General features: G+C 43.1%; 1 protein-coding gene across 11 annotated transcripts in view; it reads right to left on the reverse strand.

The window, feature by feature from the left end:
* Window positions 1-253: 253 nt before the first annotated feature.
* The window catches only part of tbc1d4 (TBC1 domain family, member 4), a 30,156-nt gene continuing 16,768 nt past the window's right edge, over window positions 254-13,641 (reverse strand). For 3 of the 11 annotated variants that reach the window (XM_061791628.1, XM_061791627.1, XM_061791637.1), the window contains 11 exons: window positions 12,572-12,730; window positions 11,225-11,379; window positions 10,592-10,777; window positions 8,291-8,533; window positions 7,898-8,056; window positions 7,719-7,819; window positions 6,748-6,891; window positions 5,689-5,848; window positions 4,974-5,143; window positions 3,739-3,915; window positions 254-2,974 (listed from right to left, as the gene is read on the reverse strand). In XM_061791628.1, the coding sequence (XP_061647612.1) occupies window positions 2,756-2,974; window positions 3,739-3,915; window positions 4,974-5,143; window positions 5,689-5,848; window positions 6,748-6,891; window positions 7,719-7,819; window positions 7,898-8,056; window positions 8,291-8,533; window positions 10,592-10,777; window positions 11,225-11,379; window positions 12,572-12,730 (1,873 nt within the window). In that variant the 3' untranslated portion in view covers window positions 254-2,755. Of the gene's footprint in view, window positions 2,975-3,738; window positions 3,916-4,973; window positions 5,144-5,688; window positions 5,849-6,090; window positions 6,722-6,747; window positions 6,892-7,718; window positions 7,820-7,897; window positions 8,057-8,290; window positions 8,534-10,591; window positions 10,778-11,224; window positions 11,380-12,571; window positions 12,731-13,641 lie in introns of those variants that run through there. The other 8 variants (XM_061791632.1, XM_061791631.1, XM_061791629.1 and 5 more) reach the window with 7 other exon arrangements.

Here is a 13,641-nt window from a genome sequence, read left to right on the forward strand (position 1 = left end):
AAGTCGCATAATTCTCCGAAAAACTAAAATTATAAAAACGAGGTTGAAATATCAGAAGAAAATTTTTGGGAGAAAAGTATAAATCACATTGGACGTTTACTGTAGTTAATGATTGTCAACAATCCAACCTCCAATTTTCTTTTTCTATATTTTTTGCTAATTTGGGGAGTAAAATAGTTTCTTAGTAATTGTTTGTAAAATACTTCTGGCTATAAAGGTTCAACTATTTTGGCTTTGAAGTTAGAATCCCACAGAACATACAAAAATGTTTTATTTTCCAAAAACAAACCAAACACGTCGGTTTTCATTGACAATTGCTGTGAGGCACACGTAGCACCAAGTGGAGATAAACGTGTCGCACCGGAACGTGGCACGCTGTAGCTTGTAGCAAAAGAACGCCAAGTGCTATAGAATCCACGCAAACACCCACAAAAATTCCCCCAAAACACTAAACGGAACATTTGGAGCACTTGACATTGAGAATACAAAGAAACAAATCTGTAGAAGGACGGGGAGGCTGGCAGCCCGAATCAAATGTGCTGTCATTTTGGCGATGTTTCGTTCTAGTCAGGACTGAGAAACGCTTGAAACCAAAGTCAGGCAGCCAGGGAAGAGCGCTTCAAAAGTACTAACGCAGCAACAAATCTTGTGTGAAATGGAAACTTAAGTTCTTCCTCTTGTGGTTTTACATCTGCACACTGCAACAACGTGGCGTCAATACACCTGCGGCAAAACAAAAACGTCTACGGGCAAAACGAGCCATCATCAAGTCATCCATTGTGACTTTTGAAATATTTTTATAAAAAAGGGGTGAGAAACTCTCTCTCGCTCTCACTGAATGTCAGATCAACTACAATAATCGACATTGGATGTAAGCCACAGCTGACGTCGGTGCTTCTTCAAGACTGACTCAACAGCGCCTCTGCTGGTTGCTGTCAGTTCAGTTTCTCTTTTTTTTTTAAGTCTTACTGTTAAGACAACAAATTCAAGGAAAAAAATGCACTTCTGAGAAATGTTTTTTTTTTTTTTTTTTTTTTAAAGAAAAAAAAATTATTTCCTCCCGAAGTCATAATGCATTTTTTTTTAATGCAAAAAATATCTGAACTGTTTTTGTTTGTGGATACTGAATCAGAAGAGCCCCCGTTTGCTCAGCAGTGCACTTTTTCTTTTTTTTCTTTGTTTTAAAGGCATAACGAGAATGTCCTTTATGGGGGGAAACGTTGGACAAGAAAGAAGTTAAACTCATGAAAAAGTCCTAATGTTATGAGAAAAAAAGTAATTTTTTTTTTTTTAGGAAAAGAAAATACTGGAAAAATATTGTAGAAAAAGACAATAAAGTTGTAACTTTCATGTGAAAAAGGCTTAATCATTCCATATAAGTCTGTTACAAGAAAAAGTTTTTTTTCTCAAAGTCATAATCTCTTCTTTAAACGGCAAACTGCTTGAGAGCGCCCCTGCTGGTCGCAGACAAGTACTGCACGCAATTTGGACTTTCAACAAATTGACCCAAGTTTGTAACAACAATTAAGCGTTTTCATGCTCATCCCTGAAAAGGGCAGAACGAGAGATTCGGTTTTGACCAAAGCCGCAAAAGAGTCCATTCGGCTTCAAATGCGCCACCTCAAAAAGTTTTGTTTGATTTTGTTTCGCTGCGCCGTGGAGGCGATTCTGCGGTCAGTCACACAGGAAACCGACGAGGCAGACGACCTCACATCCTGTCTGAGCTTTTGAAAGCGACACTTCCTTCTCAAGAGGAGGAGGAGGAAGAGGAGCAGATGCTCTGAAAAGTTCAAGTTGCTTTTCTGTAAATGGGGGGAGGGGGGGATAAAAAAAAAACTCTTTGGATGAAAAATACATTCAACAACAACAAAAGCTTCCAGTGAATAGAAAGCAAAGCCATTCAGAAGAAATGAAAGTGTTACTAAAAAAAATATTACAATAATAATCCACTCGAAAAGAGATGAATGGATGCTGTGCGTCTTGATTTTACACGACAGCCGACGCCGCATGCACTACAGGAACATTATTGGACGTGCACATGTACAATGGCTTGTCAATGGGGCAACTAATCCTCCTTTTTTTTTTTCTTCTTCTTTGTACCCCGGAACCTACCTGTACCCTTTTCTGGAAGTGGAAAAGGTACAAATAGTTAACAGCGGAACCTCTAAATTCAAATCACGACACAAAATGTTGCCGTTCGAACCCTGAGCTCCACATGACATTGCTTCATTTTTGTGGAGGACGTCATGGAAAAGTGACGTCATCCCACAGGAGAGCTCAGTTCAGTGTGAATATGTGATATATGTTTCCTCCTTGGCGCCGCCCCCCCCCCCCCACCCCCCAAAAAAAGTCAAAAGGTTGGCTTTTTTCGACAGAACTCTTCAGTAAAAATGTTTATCGCTGTAACCACTTGCCAGGCCAACGCGTCAGTATATCGCAAATTCAGTTCAGCGAGCATCAAAGTATTAACGGTGGCTCTTTTTCGGCAGCTTTTATGCTCTATTATTTGACCACTTTGTGCGACAATGGAGAATTCTAAAAATGTGACTTAAAACAGTCCTTGTGCAGTGAATAAAGGTTAAGTCAGAGCCTGGATTATTTCAATATGCGTGATTTCCTGCGGGAAATGAATTGAGAGCGTCACTGTGCTGTCGTCCCAACACTTCAGCCCAACGGAGCACAGCAGCGCAGCGTGTGCCAGAAACGGCCTGCTACAAACATCGTACGGCGAGGCCCTGCACGCGTCCGCTGGCCATCAAGGCTTCTTGGCTTTGGCGTCCGCCGCCGCCTTGACGTGGGTCATCTCCACGTCGCCGAGCGCGTCGGGCGGGAGGCACGCGCGCATGCGCTCGACCGTCTTCCGCTGAGCCGCCTTCTCCTGCTCCAGCGTGCGGATCACGTGCTTCATTTTGCTCTCGCGGGACAGGAAGTTCTCCACGTTGCTTTCTAGGGTTTGGATCTTCTGCCGCGCCGCCTGGTTAAAACATCACAGTAGAATCAGGCACGTGCACACGTAGCCACTAGGTGGTGTTCAAGCACCTGCGTGTTTGCCCTGAACCTAAAAAGGGCCTTTTTTTGCAGCAGCCCTCCTTCTCCTTCCACATACCTAAATACATCATTTCAACAGGGGTGTGTTGACTTTTTATATCCACTTTAGCCCCTCTTCACCTCCTTTGTTAATTGTTATATTATTGTGTTAACAGAGATAAATACATTATATACATCCTACTGTTTTTTTTTTTTTCTTCATTGCATGAACAATTGTGGCAAAGGATGTCCTTTTTTTGGCTTGCGCAGCTGACCCCAAAAATGTCTGTGCACGTGCCTGTGCATGTAAATATTTGCATACTATTTTCTGTAGCGCTGTAGATTGCATTCAATATTGCTTCCTTCCATTGGATAAATTTCCTTTAACATTTTGCAGGATTTTGTGCAAAAATCATTGACAATTAGTTGAAAACTGACATTTTGGGGGGGATTTGAACGCGCTACCTTGTGACTGTGAAGCACACATGCAAACCGCTACACACCATGCTGCCCTCAAAGTATATTATTCAAATGAAATGGTTTAACCAAAAACATTTGCATGAAGACCACTTCTTGCTCGGAACATTCAGCCTTGTTTTTTTAACTGGTGCCACTCTTTTGTTATGTTTTGTTACACTGCCACCTACAGGGAAAGTGACGCATTACACCTTACCGTCCATAGCCACAAACTCAAGAGTTGTGTTCGTTCACCTGAAGTTTCTCCAGCAGCTCCATGTTCTGCTTCTTGAGCTGCGCGTTGGTCTTCTCCAGCTTGTCGAGGCGCTCCGAGTCGTCGGGCGCGGCGCCGCCCTCCGCCGCCTCGTCCCGCAGCACGTGGTACTCCACCTCGTACGCGTGCAGCTGCTTGGAGATGTCCATCTCCGTCACCTGGCCGTCCACCGGGGGGAAGAAAAAAAAAAGGTTTATCATGTCAAAAGGGTTGGGTTTGGTTTTTGTCTTTTACAGTGTACGCTGTCATCATTAAAGGCGAGATCGTTTTATTGCTTTTAAACTTAACACCAATTCACTTCTGCTTCCACTTGTATGGCAGTTAAGAAAGTGAAAGTTGCTTCAAACTTTGCCTGTACACTTAATAAAGGTTTTTATAACGGGATCGGTTTAACACTGGTACTCGTTATTTCTATCCAGTCAAGTCGAGCCAAAGTGGAAAAAAACCTTTTGTGAAATTGTCAAAGTCGTTTAACAGTTGTTAAACCTTTTTGCTATATTTAAGAATATCACAACCAGGCTTGGGGAGTAACGGAATACATTTAACGGCGTTATGTAATTAGTTACAGTACAAATATGTTTTGTTTAGCACGTCAGTGCTCTGGCTTCCTACTGCATGCTAAAAACCTACGCATTAAACATCTATAAAACAGAAAAGACCAGACTAATATATATATATACATACACATTTTATTGATATTTAATGTATTTTGGCTTCATTAACATCTTTGGTATTCAAAAGTAATTGAAAACAATCAAGTTACATTACTTTAGAATTACGGTACAGTACTTGGATTACATTACAGCCTAATTTTTAATTATTTTTTTTTTTAAACAGGTTTTTTAATATTTTTTAAATATTACATTTAAAAAAAAAAAAAGAAAAAGTAAGCCTCCCAACCGTGGTGACAATGTTACTTAAGATTCCTGTACAATTCATAAAGTTTTATAATGATGACAGTTTGGCAGCGGAACAGATGAATTCCATGTTGTCATCATCTCCTAAGGTGCTTAACTTCTTTTCACACTTGTATAAAGATTAAGAGTACTAAAATGTGACTTGAAAAAAATCCCCGTACAGTTAATAAATGTTTTGACGATGGTGACACTTGGAGGCTGTAATAGACTAATAGGATTTGCATCATTTCCAATGGGGAAAAGGTTTCAGAATGCACGTTGGATCCAGTTTTTGAGGACCAATCAGATGAGCTCCTCACCTTGGCGATGCTCTGCTCCATCTGCGCCTGAGTGAGGCTGGGAAGCGTCGACTTCAGGTAGTCCACGATGCTCTCGAAGCTGTCGCACTCCACTATCGCCCCCTGGTGGCTGCTCAGCAGGCACAGGGCCACTTTGAAGATGACCTCCGTGCCCTGGACAAACAGAAAGTCTGACAACGACAAAAACAACAACAACAACAACAACACAACATCAGAGGCGTCACAAGTACTCACACGCTGTGCTTGCGTACAAGTACACAACCTTTTGCAAAAAAAAAAAAAAAAAGTCCGGTGAAAGCAGAAGTACTGATTCGCCTGCTGGATCTAAGTGATGTATAAAATAAAATAGTACAAATAAAAATGGATAGACTCTGAAACGTGGTTGAGTACAATATGATAAAATACAATTTTGTTAACTTATTTGCACACTAAATAGTTTCCCTCCTTTTATTAACTTACGTAGTACTTGTACTGAGATGTTGTTGAAGAAATGCGTTGAAGTCAGTGGAGGAGCTCAATTTAGTCGGGCCACAGCCTTGTCGGACACAAAAGAAGTACTTTTGTGCCATCTTGTGGCAGCTATACGCAATGACAAACATTTCTAAACAAGCAGGCCAACGCTGTATTTGTAATTCACGCCGTCCTACCCCTGCACGACATAAAACATCAACAGCACAGCGAAGCGGCTATTAAATCAGGGATTAAAAAGAGGTACCGAAGATGCGCGACACGAAGCCCAGCGGGAACTGCGAGGCGAAGAGCGTGAGGAACCACGGCGCGGCGTACAGACTCGGGCAGATTTCGTACTCCTCCAGGTGATCGTACAAGTCGCGGTGGTAGTCGTGCAGAAGTCTGGAGAGCTGGTACATCTGGATCTGCGCACACATCACAAAAACATGCCGCAACGCAGGAAAATACACAATATTTGGATTTGGAAAGGGCAGATTAAAGGGAACAATGCGCGCTATTGTAGCTGCTGAACGATCCCAAGCAAGCGGGGCTTGCCGAGGCATGCGCCGCGCTCGCTCTCACCGCACGCCATGAGAATAAGTCACCTCGGCGGTAAAAACACACCAGAAAGTATGCATTTAAAACATTTTTAAAAAGCGCCCTTTACCCTCGTACACGCACAGGTGACTCGTGTCCTCGCGGCCGTGTGACAGGGAGTCGCGGCGGCGTTAAACATTAGCGCGCCTGCTGATGTTTTCCCAGCCCCCGCAGATGTCAGCTGACGTTGAAACGAGCCAGCGCGAAGGTGCGGTCGCGCTTCGAAAGGTGAGCGAACGTTTGCGGCCTCGCGGGGCACGCCGAGACAGGCGCACAAGTACTGCGTACTACAACTGTCACAAACGCGAATGACAGCTTTACTTTTTCGACAACGAACTTTCCAACGATTCCGTTTTTTTTGCAAATAAAGTTCATAGTGTTTGGATTGATTGGATATTACTACTACAACTACTCATACTATTAATATGTTTGTTTTGTATTTTTCTGTCCTCTGGGTTCTTTTGTGACACCAGAAAAATATCTCGTGATCGTTTTTGTGTATTGTTGTTGTGCTGTAGTCTGTTGTTTGTGCATAACTAAGCTTTGGTTGAACACACTGACTCCGTCACAAAACATTTTCTTTTCAAAACACATAAGGTGCAATGGGTCAAGCGCATTTCCTTTCCCTTCAAGTGATGACACACAGCGGGTTTCCATGGTTACAAGCTCGCAAATCAACCCGCGGGTGAGCCGTAAATAAAAGAAAGAAGTTGAGCGTGGCGGCGACCTGCAGCGAGACCATGTCGGGCTTGTACTGGCGCCGGATGCCGAGGTCGTACATGAGGAACTTGAGCGTGTCGAAGGCCTGCTCCTCGCTCATGTGCAGCAGCAGCACGCCGGCTACGAAGCTGACGCCCTGGCAGTAGCCCACCTGCACGCGCAAAAAAAAAAAAAAAAAACACCATCAAGCAACATTCACTCGCTCGTACATTACCACCGCTACGCTAAGGTGCCTAAATTGTCCGTATTCATCACGTCCGTGGCATGAATGACATTTTTTTTTATAAAAAGGTTGAATGAATTCTGCCTAACATTTAATAGACATTTTTCCCCTGTATTGTTTTATATAAGCAATTCGACTGAAAGTATGTACAATTTGTGATATTTTTTCATTTTAAAATGCATTGTATTTTATTGTATGTAATCGCAGTTTGGCACTCGCAGTCACATCTTTTTTTTGCCAATTTTTTTTTTCTTTTTCTTTTTTTTTGGGGGGGGGGTCCGGCCCGGTCCCTCGTCATCCCCACAAATAGCGCAGGTCCAGTGTATTGTAAACAAACTTTGTTACTGAAATGTTTTTTTTCTATTTAGTATATTTTTTTATAAAAAAACGTTTTCTTTTAAAATGTTTATTTTTTTTAAATATTGATTTTATTTTAATATTTTACTCAAGACATTCATTTGTCAAAAATATGCTTTATTGTAAATACTCCTGTTGATCTATACTGTATTGCTTCATCTAACCTTTCAAATTGAATTTTTTAATATGCCGCCTCAAAGCATTTATATGAATTTTTTTATTATTTCAAAAATTCATCTGAGCAATCCGTTGTTCAAGACCAGCTAAAAGTGTATTTCCATTTTATGATGAAACATTTGCGTTGGAGTTGCATGAGAAAAAAAAAATAATTGCACTATAAGAATTGTTTTTTTTTTTTCTTTCTTTCTTTGAATGACCCCCTCAGGGAGTTAGCGTACCTCAGTGTCCAGCAGCGAGTAGGCTTTGAGCAGGTTGTAAAGGGAAAGCTGCCCAGCGCCCAGCTGGGCCGAGAAGTACTCCAAGTTGGGGAAGGTCCGACCTGAGACGAGACGCGCGACGCCGCATTAGACTCGTAAACTCTCCTCGGCGATGAGCGCCCGCGATGCCCGCCGCGCACCCAAATCCACCAGAATGGCGTGCTGCTGCGCGGTGAGCTGCTTCAACAGATCCCTGTAGGGCGTGTCGGCGGGCGGCTGGCGCGGAGGATGTCGGCGACACAAGCGGTGCTGATGGCACAGCAGCAGCCACACCTCCCCGCGACGACTTTTGGGAACACCTGCGCACAATATTTCAAGTATAAAACGGTGGCTAAATTAAGATTTTCGCTCAAAACGATTTATTTATTTATTTATTTTTTTTTAAAAGGTGTGAGCAATGGGTGTGCCCGGTTTTAATCATAATGCGGACACGCTGTAATAATTCCAACTAACAAACTCCGGCGTGATGTCGGAAGGTCAAGCGATGCCAAGCGATGCCCCTTTTTGACAGCGACCAAAAAGCGACGCCTCACCTTGGCAGAGCGCTCGGTACAGATGGTCCCGGTCCTGCCGCACCGTGGTTCTGCCCGGTGCCGTCAGTTTTTTCTCCCACAACGCCTGCGCCTCTTGGGAGTCGGGGCCCACTTCCTGGTAGCTCAGCTTCATCTTGCGGATGTGCAGCTCGTCGCGACTCGCTGGGCGGAAAGAAACATTGTCCGTTAAGTCGTCCTCGCTGCTCGCGTGGCTTTGCGTTGAATACGCTTGACGCCATATTTCTGCACACCAGAAAATAGAAGCGCACAGTCAAACAAGCAAATGCCTCAAAGCCGCATACAGTGGAACCTCTGACGTCACCACTTCACCTCCATTTTTCTGGAAACGACAACTTTTTGTCAGAATATTTTCTTGGAGAATTACATCTTTTTCTTCAAATACTTAATGCATTTTTTTCCCCATCACATTACAACTTTAGATGCATAAAATAACAATTTGACATTTATTTCTGCAACATGAAATCATTTTCTCCTAAAATTCTCATTTTATTTCCATGAAATTAAAACCTTATTCTAAAATTACAACAATTTCTCATTATATTGTGACGTTTATCGTAATAGTCATTTTAATGCAAAATTGTGTCTAATTTTTCATATTTCTTTTTCTTGTAACATTCTGACTTTCTTCTGATCAAATAATTTTTTCTAATGCTCTCACAACTATTTTTAGCAATTTTTAGAATAACTCTCTTTTTCTCTCAATATTTTCTTCTAAAGTTGTAATATTACAACTCCATTAATAAAACACTATTTTGTCACCAATTCCCAAATGACAAAGAATGTGAAAAAGGAAAAAAAAAAAAAAGTCAAAATGTTGTTGTTTAAAATTTGTCAGTATGCAACAGATTTCTTCATTTTTTTATCTTAATTTCAAATCCAAGTCCGTGAGCCGTGGAGGTTCCGCTGTGTAAAGATGGCCGCCCTCCCTGCCACTGGAAGCAACGACCAAAACATACGGTGAACACCGTCGTCTGTTACGAAGCGAGGCCTGCAGATCGCCAAAAGGAACACAAACGAACACCTGACAGCAACACCACAAGACGACCGATTAGCTCAAGTGAACAATAATGAACCCAAAGCCATGCAAAAAAAACAAAAAAACAACAACAACAAAAAACAAAAGAACGGCTTTATCCCCGAGAACTCTGCTGGTGTTGCTTACCTTCTATTGAAACGATATTCACAGCATTGGTGTCAAAAAAAACAACAAAACACAAAAGAAGACGTGTTTTACAAATGCGGTGCAAGCGTATACGCTCCATCGAAGGAAAATGTGAAATGGAAGGCGCTTGTCAATCTTTCATTTCAATGATATACAGCACTTTATGTTATGGTAGTAGTCATTGTAAACTATTTATAGCCATCATCTGTTATTCTTTTGCTTGCTTACCAGGATTATTGAAGAAGAAAAAAAAAAAAAAGAAAAAAAAGCTCAGTGTCAAACGTGTGTGAACATGCTACACGCACGCATACACACAAACACACAATAAATGTCAACAGCGAGATGATTATGATTCACATAAACAGTGGTGACATCACATTTGTGATGATGGCTGAGGCGAAAGTTCCACTCCACGCACAGCAGATGCGCACACACTGGCTATAAAATGTCTACACACCCCAATTCAAATGCCAGGTTGTTGTTTTTTTTTGTGATGCAAAAACATTTTTTTTTTTCAAACTTTTTTCCCCACCATTAATGTGACCTATAACCTGTACAGCTCAATTGGAACAAAAGAAACATTTTCCAGATGAGAAGCAAACTGAAACACCCGAGATATTGTGGTTGCACAAGTGTGCACACCCTCTTATGGTATGGTGTTTTTTTTCCTCAAGCCCCACAGTCTCAAACCAAAAAAAAAAACATAAAACAATAACAATATTACAATCCTTTTGCTCCATTCTTCTCTTTGCTGTTGGAACTAGCGCTGCGGCTGTGTTCAGAATTAACCAATCGGATTCAAACTCATGTTAAATGGAAGTCAGCACTCACCTGCCACCATTTCAAGTGCCTCCGATTTACCCCAAATAAAGTTCCGCTGTTCTAGTAGGCTCTCTCTTTTTTTTTTTTTTTTTTTTATATACACATCACAAAAACCTGGCATTTGAACAGGGGTGTGTGGACTTTTTATATCCATCGGATGTCCAACAATGGGCGCAGTGCGATAACGGAGAACGGTCACACGAGCAATAAAGCCGATCGTCGGTGTTTGTAAAGGCGCTTCGGATCAAACGATACGGAGAGCCGCCGAGGGGGGCCGCGGGCTCCGTACTACTCACCCTCCAGCCTCTGGTTCTCCTTCTCCATCCGCAGCAGCAATATCTGCTGGCGGACGGCCGTTTTCCACAGCGCCCGGTAGTCGGCCGCCGTCCTCTCGGGCCGGCCGCCTCCTCGACTCGGAGGGTCGGCGCCGGAGTCCGGGCCGCCGGGGGAGAGCGGCAACAGCTCCCTGGCGTCTGACTGCTCTGCAAGCATCAACGGAAAGAACAAACATTCAAAATGGAAGCCAACTGCGTTCTAGTGACCGATATCAAAGGAAGAACCCGAAAGAATTTTGGACAGCGCCAGTCGGTGGCGGCAATGAGCCGCCGATTGAAAATGTCATCAAATGTCACGTCAATTTGCCGGGCTCGTAATTATCGGACCGTTTCGGAACGGTGAAGCTTTCGTCCCGCCCACCCCCGACGACCCTCGCTATTTTGGATATCGCGCCATCAAGTTTATCCTTGCTAAATTCCAACTTGATCACTTTTTGGGTGAAATTTCAGCAGCAACATTTTCCTCGTAATTCTCAATGACGCCAGCAGTAAAAAAAATAAATAAAAAAAATGCTAATTAATAGTTGCAGTCTACAAACTGTGCTTTTTACTGTATGTGGCATTTTCGAAGCGCGTCAGAGCGACTGGCGAGACCTGAGTGGTGCATGGAAGTCTTGCCCATGGGCGACGCCACCCTCAGGAAGATCTTCTGTCTCCACGAGACCCTGCGCGGGCTCGGCGGCGGCACGCTCAGCGAGTCGCTGCTGCAGCCTGACAGTGTCCTCTTCCTGCCGTCGCCATTGCTGCCGCTGCCGCGCCCACACACACACACACACGCGCGCACGCACACACACGCACCATCAGTGTCACGTTACACGGGCATTGGCAAATTGACGCACGCACACAACAGATGAAACCTTCTCTAAAGTGCAGCAGGAGTTAATACAAAGATGCTGAGAGATGGACATAGCAAAAACATGTGGCTGCCATCAGAGATGTTAATGAAACAAACAGCCACGGCTTGCAGACAGAAGACGGCGTTGCGGGGAGAAAGCGTTCATCGAGGCAGACGATCATTTATTTCAGGAGCAGAGGACGACGAGCGCGCGTCGTCACTAGTTGAAATTCACTCGTGCAGAGAAGTGCACAAGAATATAACAAGAATTAAGTAGTAGCGTGATGTTTTATGAAACGTTACAACCATAGACGTGTGAAAAGTTGCAATATTTTCAGATGAATTTGTTAGAAAAATCTTACAACAACAATGTTATAATATTACAAAAAAAAGTTGCAATTACACAGCGAGAAAAAGTTTTTTTTTTTTTTAGATGTAAGAAGGACTACTACATTTAAAAACTCCAAATGTTACACAATTAAAGTCATAATGTTCCAATTGGAGAATAAAGTCATATTTTAGGAGTAAAATAACTTTTTTTTTTTTTTTTTTTGCAATAAACCTCCATTTCCTTGCCACATTTTGACTATATTCTATAATTCTGACTTTTCAGTGTGGCCTTAATACTCCTTGATAGTTTCTGAAGGTATTTGCAATGTAAACTAAGAGGGGAAATAATAAATCCTAAATGATTCAATGAAATAAGATGGCTGCTCCACAGTGTGCGTGGAAACGTTATTAATAATGTAAACATGAAGCTTTCTTTTCCGCCAAAGCAGACGACCGCGCTTCAGTTGCGCGCCCTTCACACTCGAATTGCAAAAGTGACGCAATTACGCCATCGGGTTGCGCGTTTAGTTTGGCCATGCAGAGAAGAGCTCCACATCCACATGCGTCGGAACCAAACAGGAAGAGGGTGCGCGGCCACAGGGACGTTTGGCAAGAAACGGGAGCGGCACATGTTCTCACTGCGGAGAGGCGGGAAAAGACGGGGTCGGGGGTGGGGGGTGGGTGTTAAAATGTTTGGGCAGCCAACACCTACACATTTCCTGTCATCCCAGCATGAAAACAAACCAATAAAAGAATAAAACGCATCATCCCGTCACCTCTTGATGCTCCCACTGTCCGTCAGCGAGCTCAGGGAGCCCAGCGAGCCCTGGTAAATGCTCTTCAGGAAAGTGGGAGCGGAGAAGGAGGACGAGGAGGAGGGGAGGCTGAAGGACCGGCTCTCCGATAAGCTGCGCGTTCTCGACACGGGCGCGGGACTGCGCGAGCCCCCCCCGCACATGGAAGACAAACACGGTAGACAATTTGGGAAGGGAAGCGCGGGATGCCATTGTCTCCGGGGAAAGGGATGCCGGCCTTCAAAGAGCTGCAAACGCAGGACATCGCGCGCGTATTTCATATTTCCCTCAACAAATTCGGCTTCATTCCATTTAAACTACTACGCTGCGCTGCGCTGCATGCTGTATAAAAACTATACAAGAATCAAAACCTTCCTTCTGTAGAGTTAGCTTATGCACACAATTGTTTTTTTGCTTTTAACTTCATTGTTTTCGATTTTAAATTAGTTGAAGAATTCTGTAAAAACGTATGCTCCATCATTAGTAGAAATCTTATTAGACTGGCTTCGTATTAAATGTTTTAATGAAATTAAATGATTCAAATTCAATTACAAATGATTTGTAGAATTTTGTTCAAACATATATGTACAACTACTTATTTGAGGAAGCGTTTTTTTAAATTAATTTATTTATGAAACTATGTTTTCCTTGAAAAGTGGCGTGTGTCTTTAGACATACATTTAATGAAATTAAAAAGCCCTTCAAAACATACGATACGTTCGCCAAACTGCGGCTAAGCAAGAAAAGCGCGACAAACGGAATCTGTAACAACACAACAGCTCAGCGAAACATCCGAGCGCCAGATGGTGTTGCGACTGCGCGGATCCAGCAAACACCAAAGCGCTAGCCGCCCTACGCAACCTCGGCCTACCGAGCAGCATTTTCAGTAAACTAGTAATATAGGAAATCAAAATAACTTTTAGCGGCGCATCGGTCATTCGCGGAAATTCGCGGGGGATTGGGACCGAGACCAACCAACCGCGAATGGTCCGCCGTCCATTTAACAGCAACGGCTATTCCCGACTTCTACCCGTTTCATGTTTGTGGCTAAA

Source organism: Phyllopteryx taeniolatus, chromosome 12, assembly GCF_024500385.1.
Source record: "Phyllopteryx taeniolatus isolate TA_2022b chromosome 12, UOR_Ptae_1.2, whole genome shotgun sequence".
Classification (NCBI taxonomy): Eukaryota; Metazoa; Chordata; class Actinopteri; order Syngnathiformes; family Syngnathidae; genus Phyllopteryx; species Phyllopteryx taeniolatus.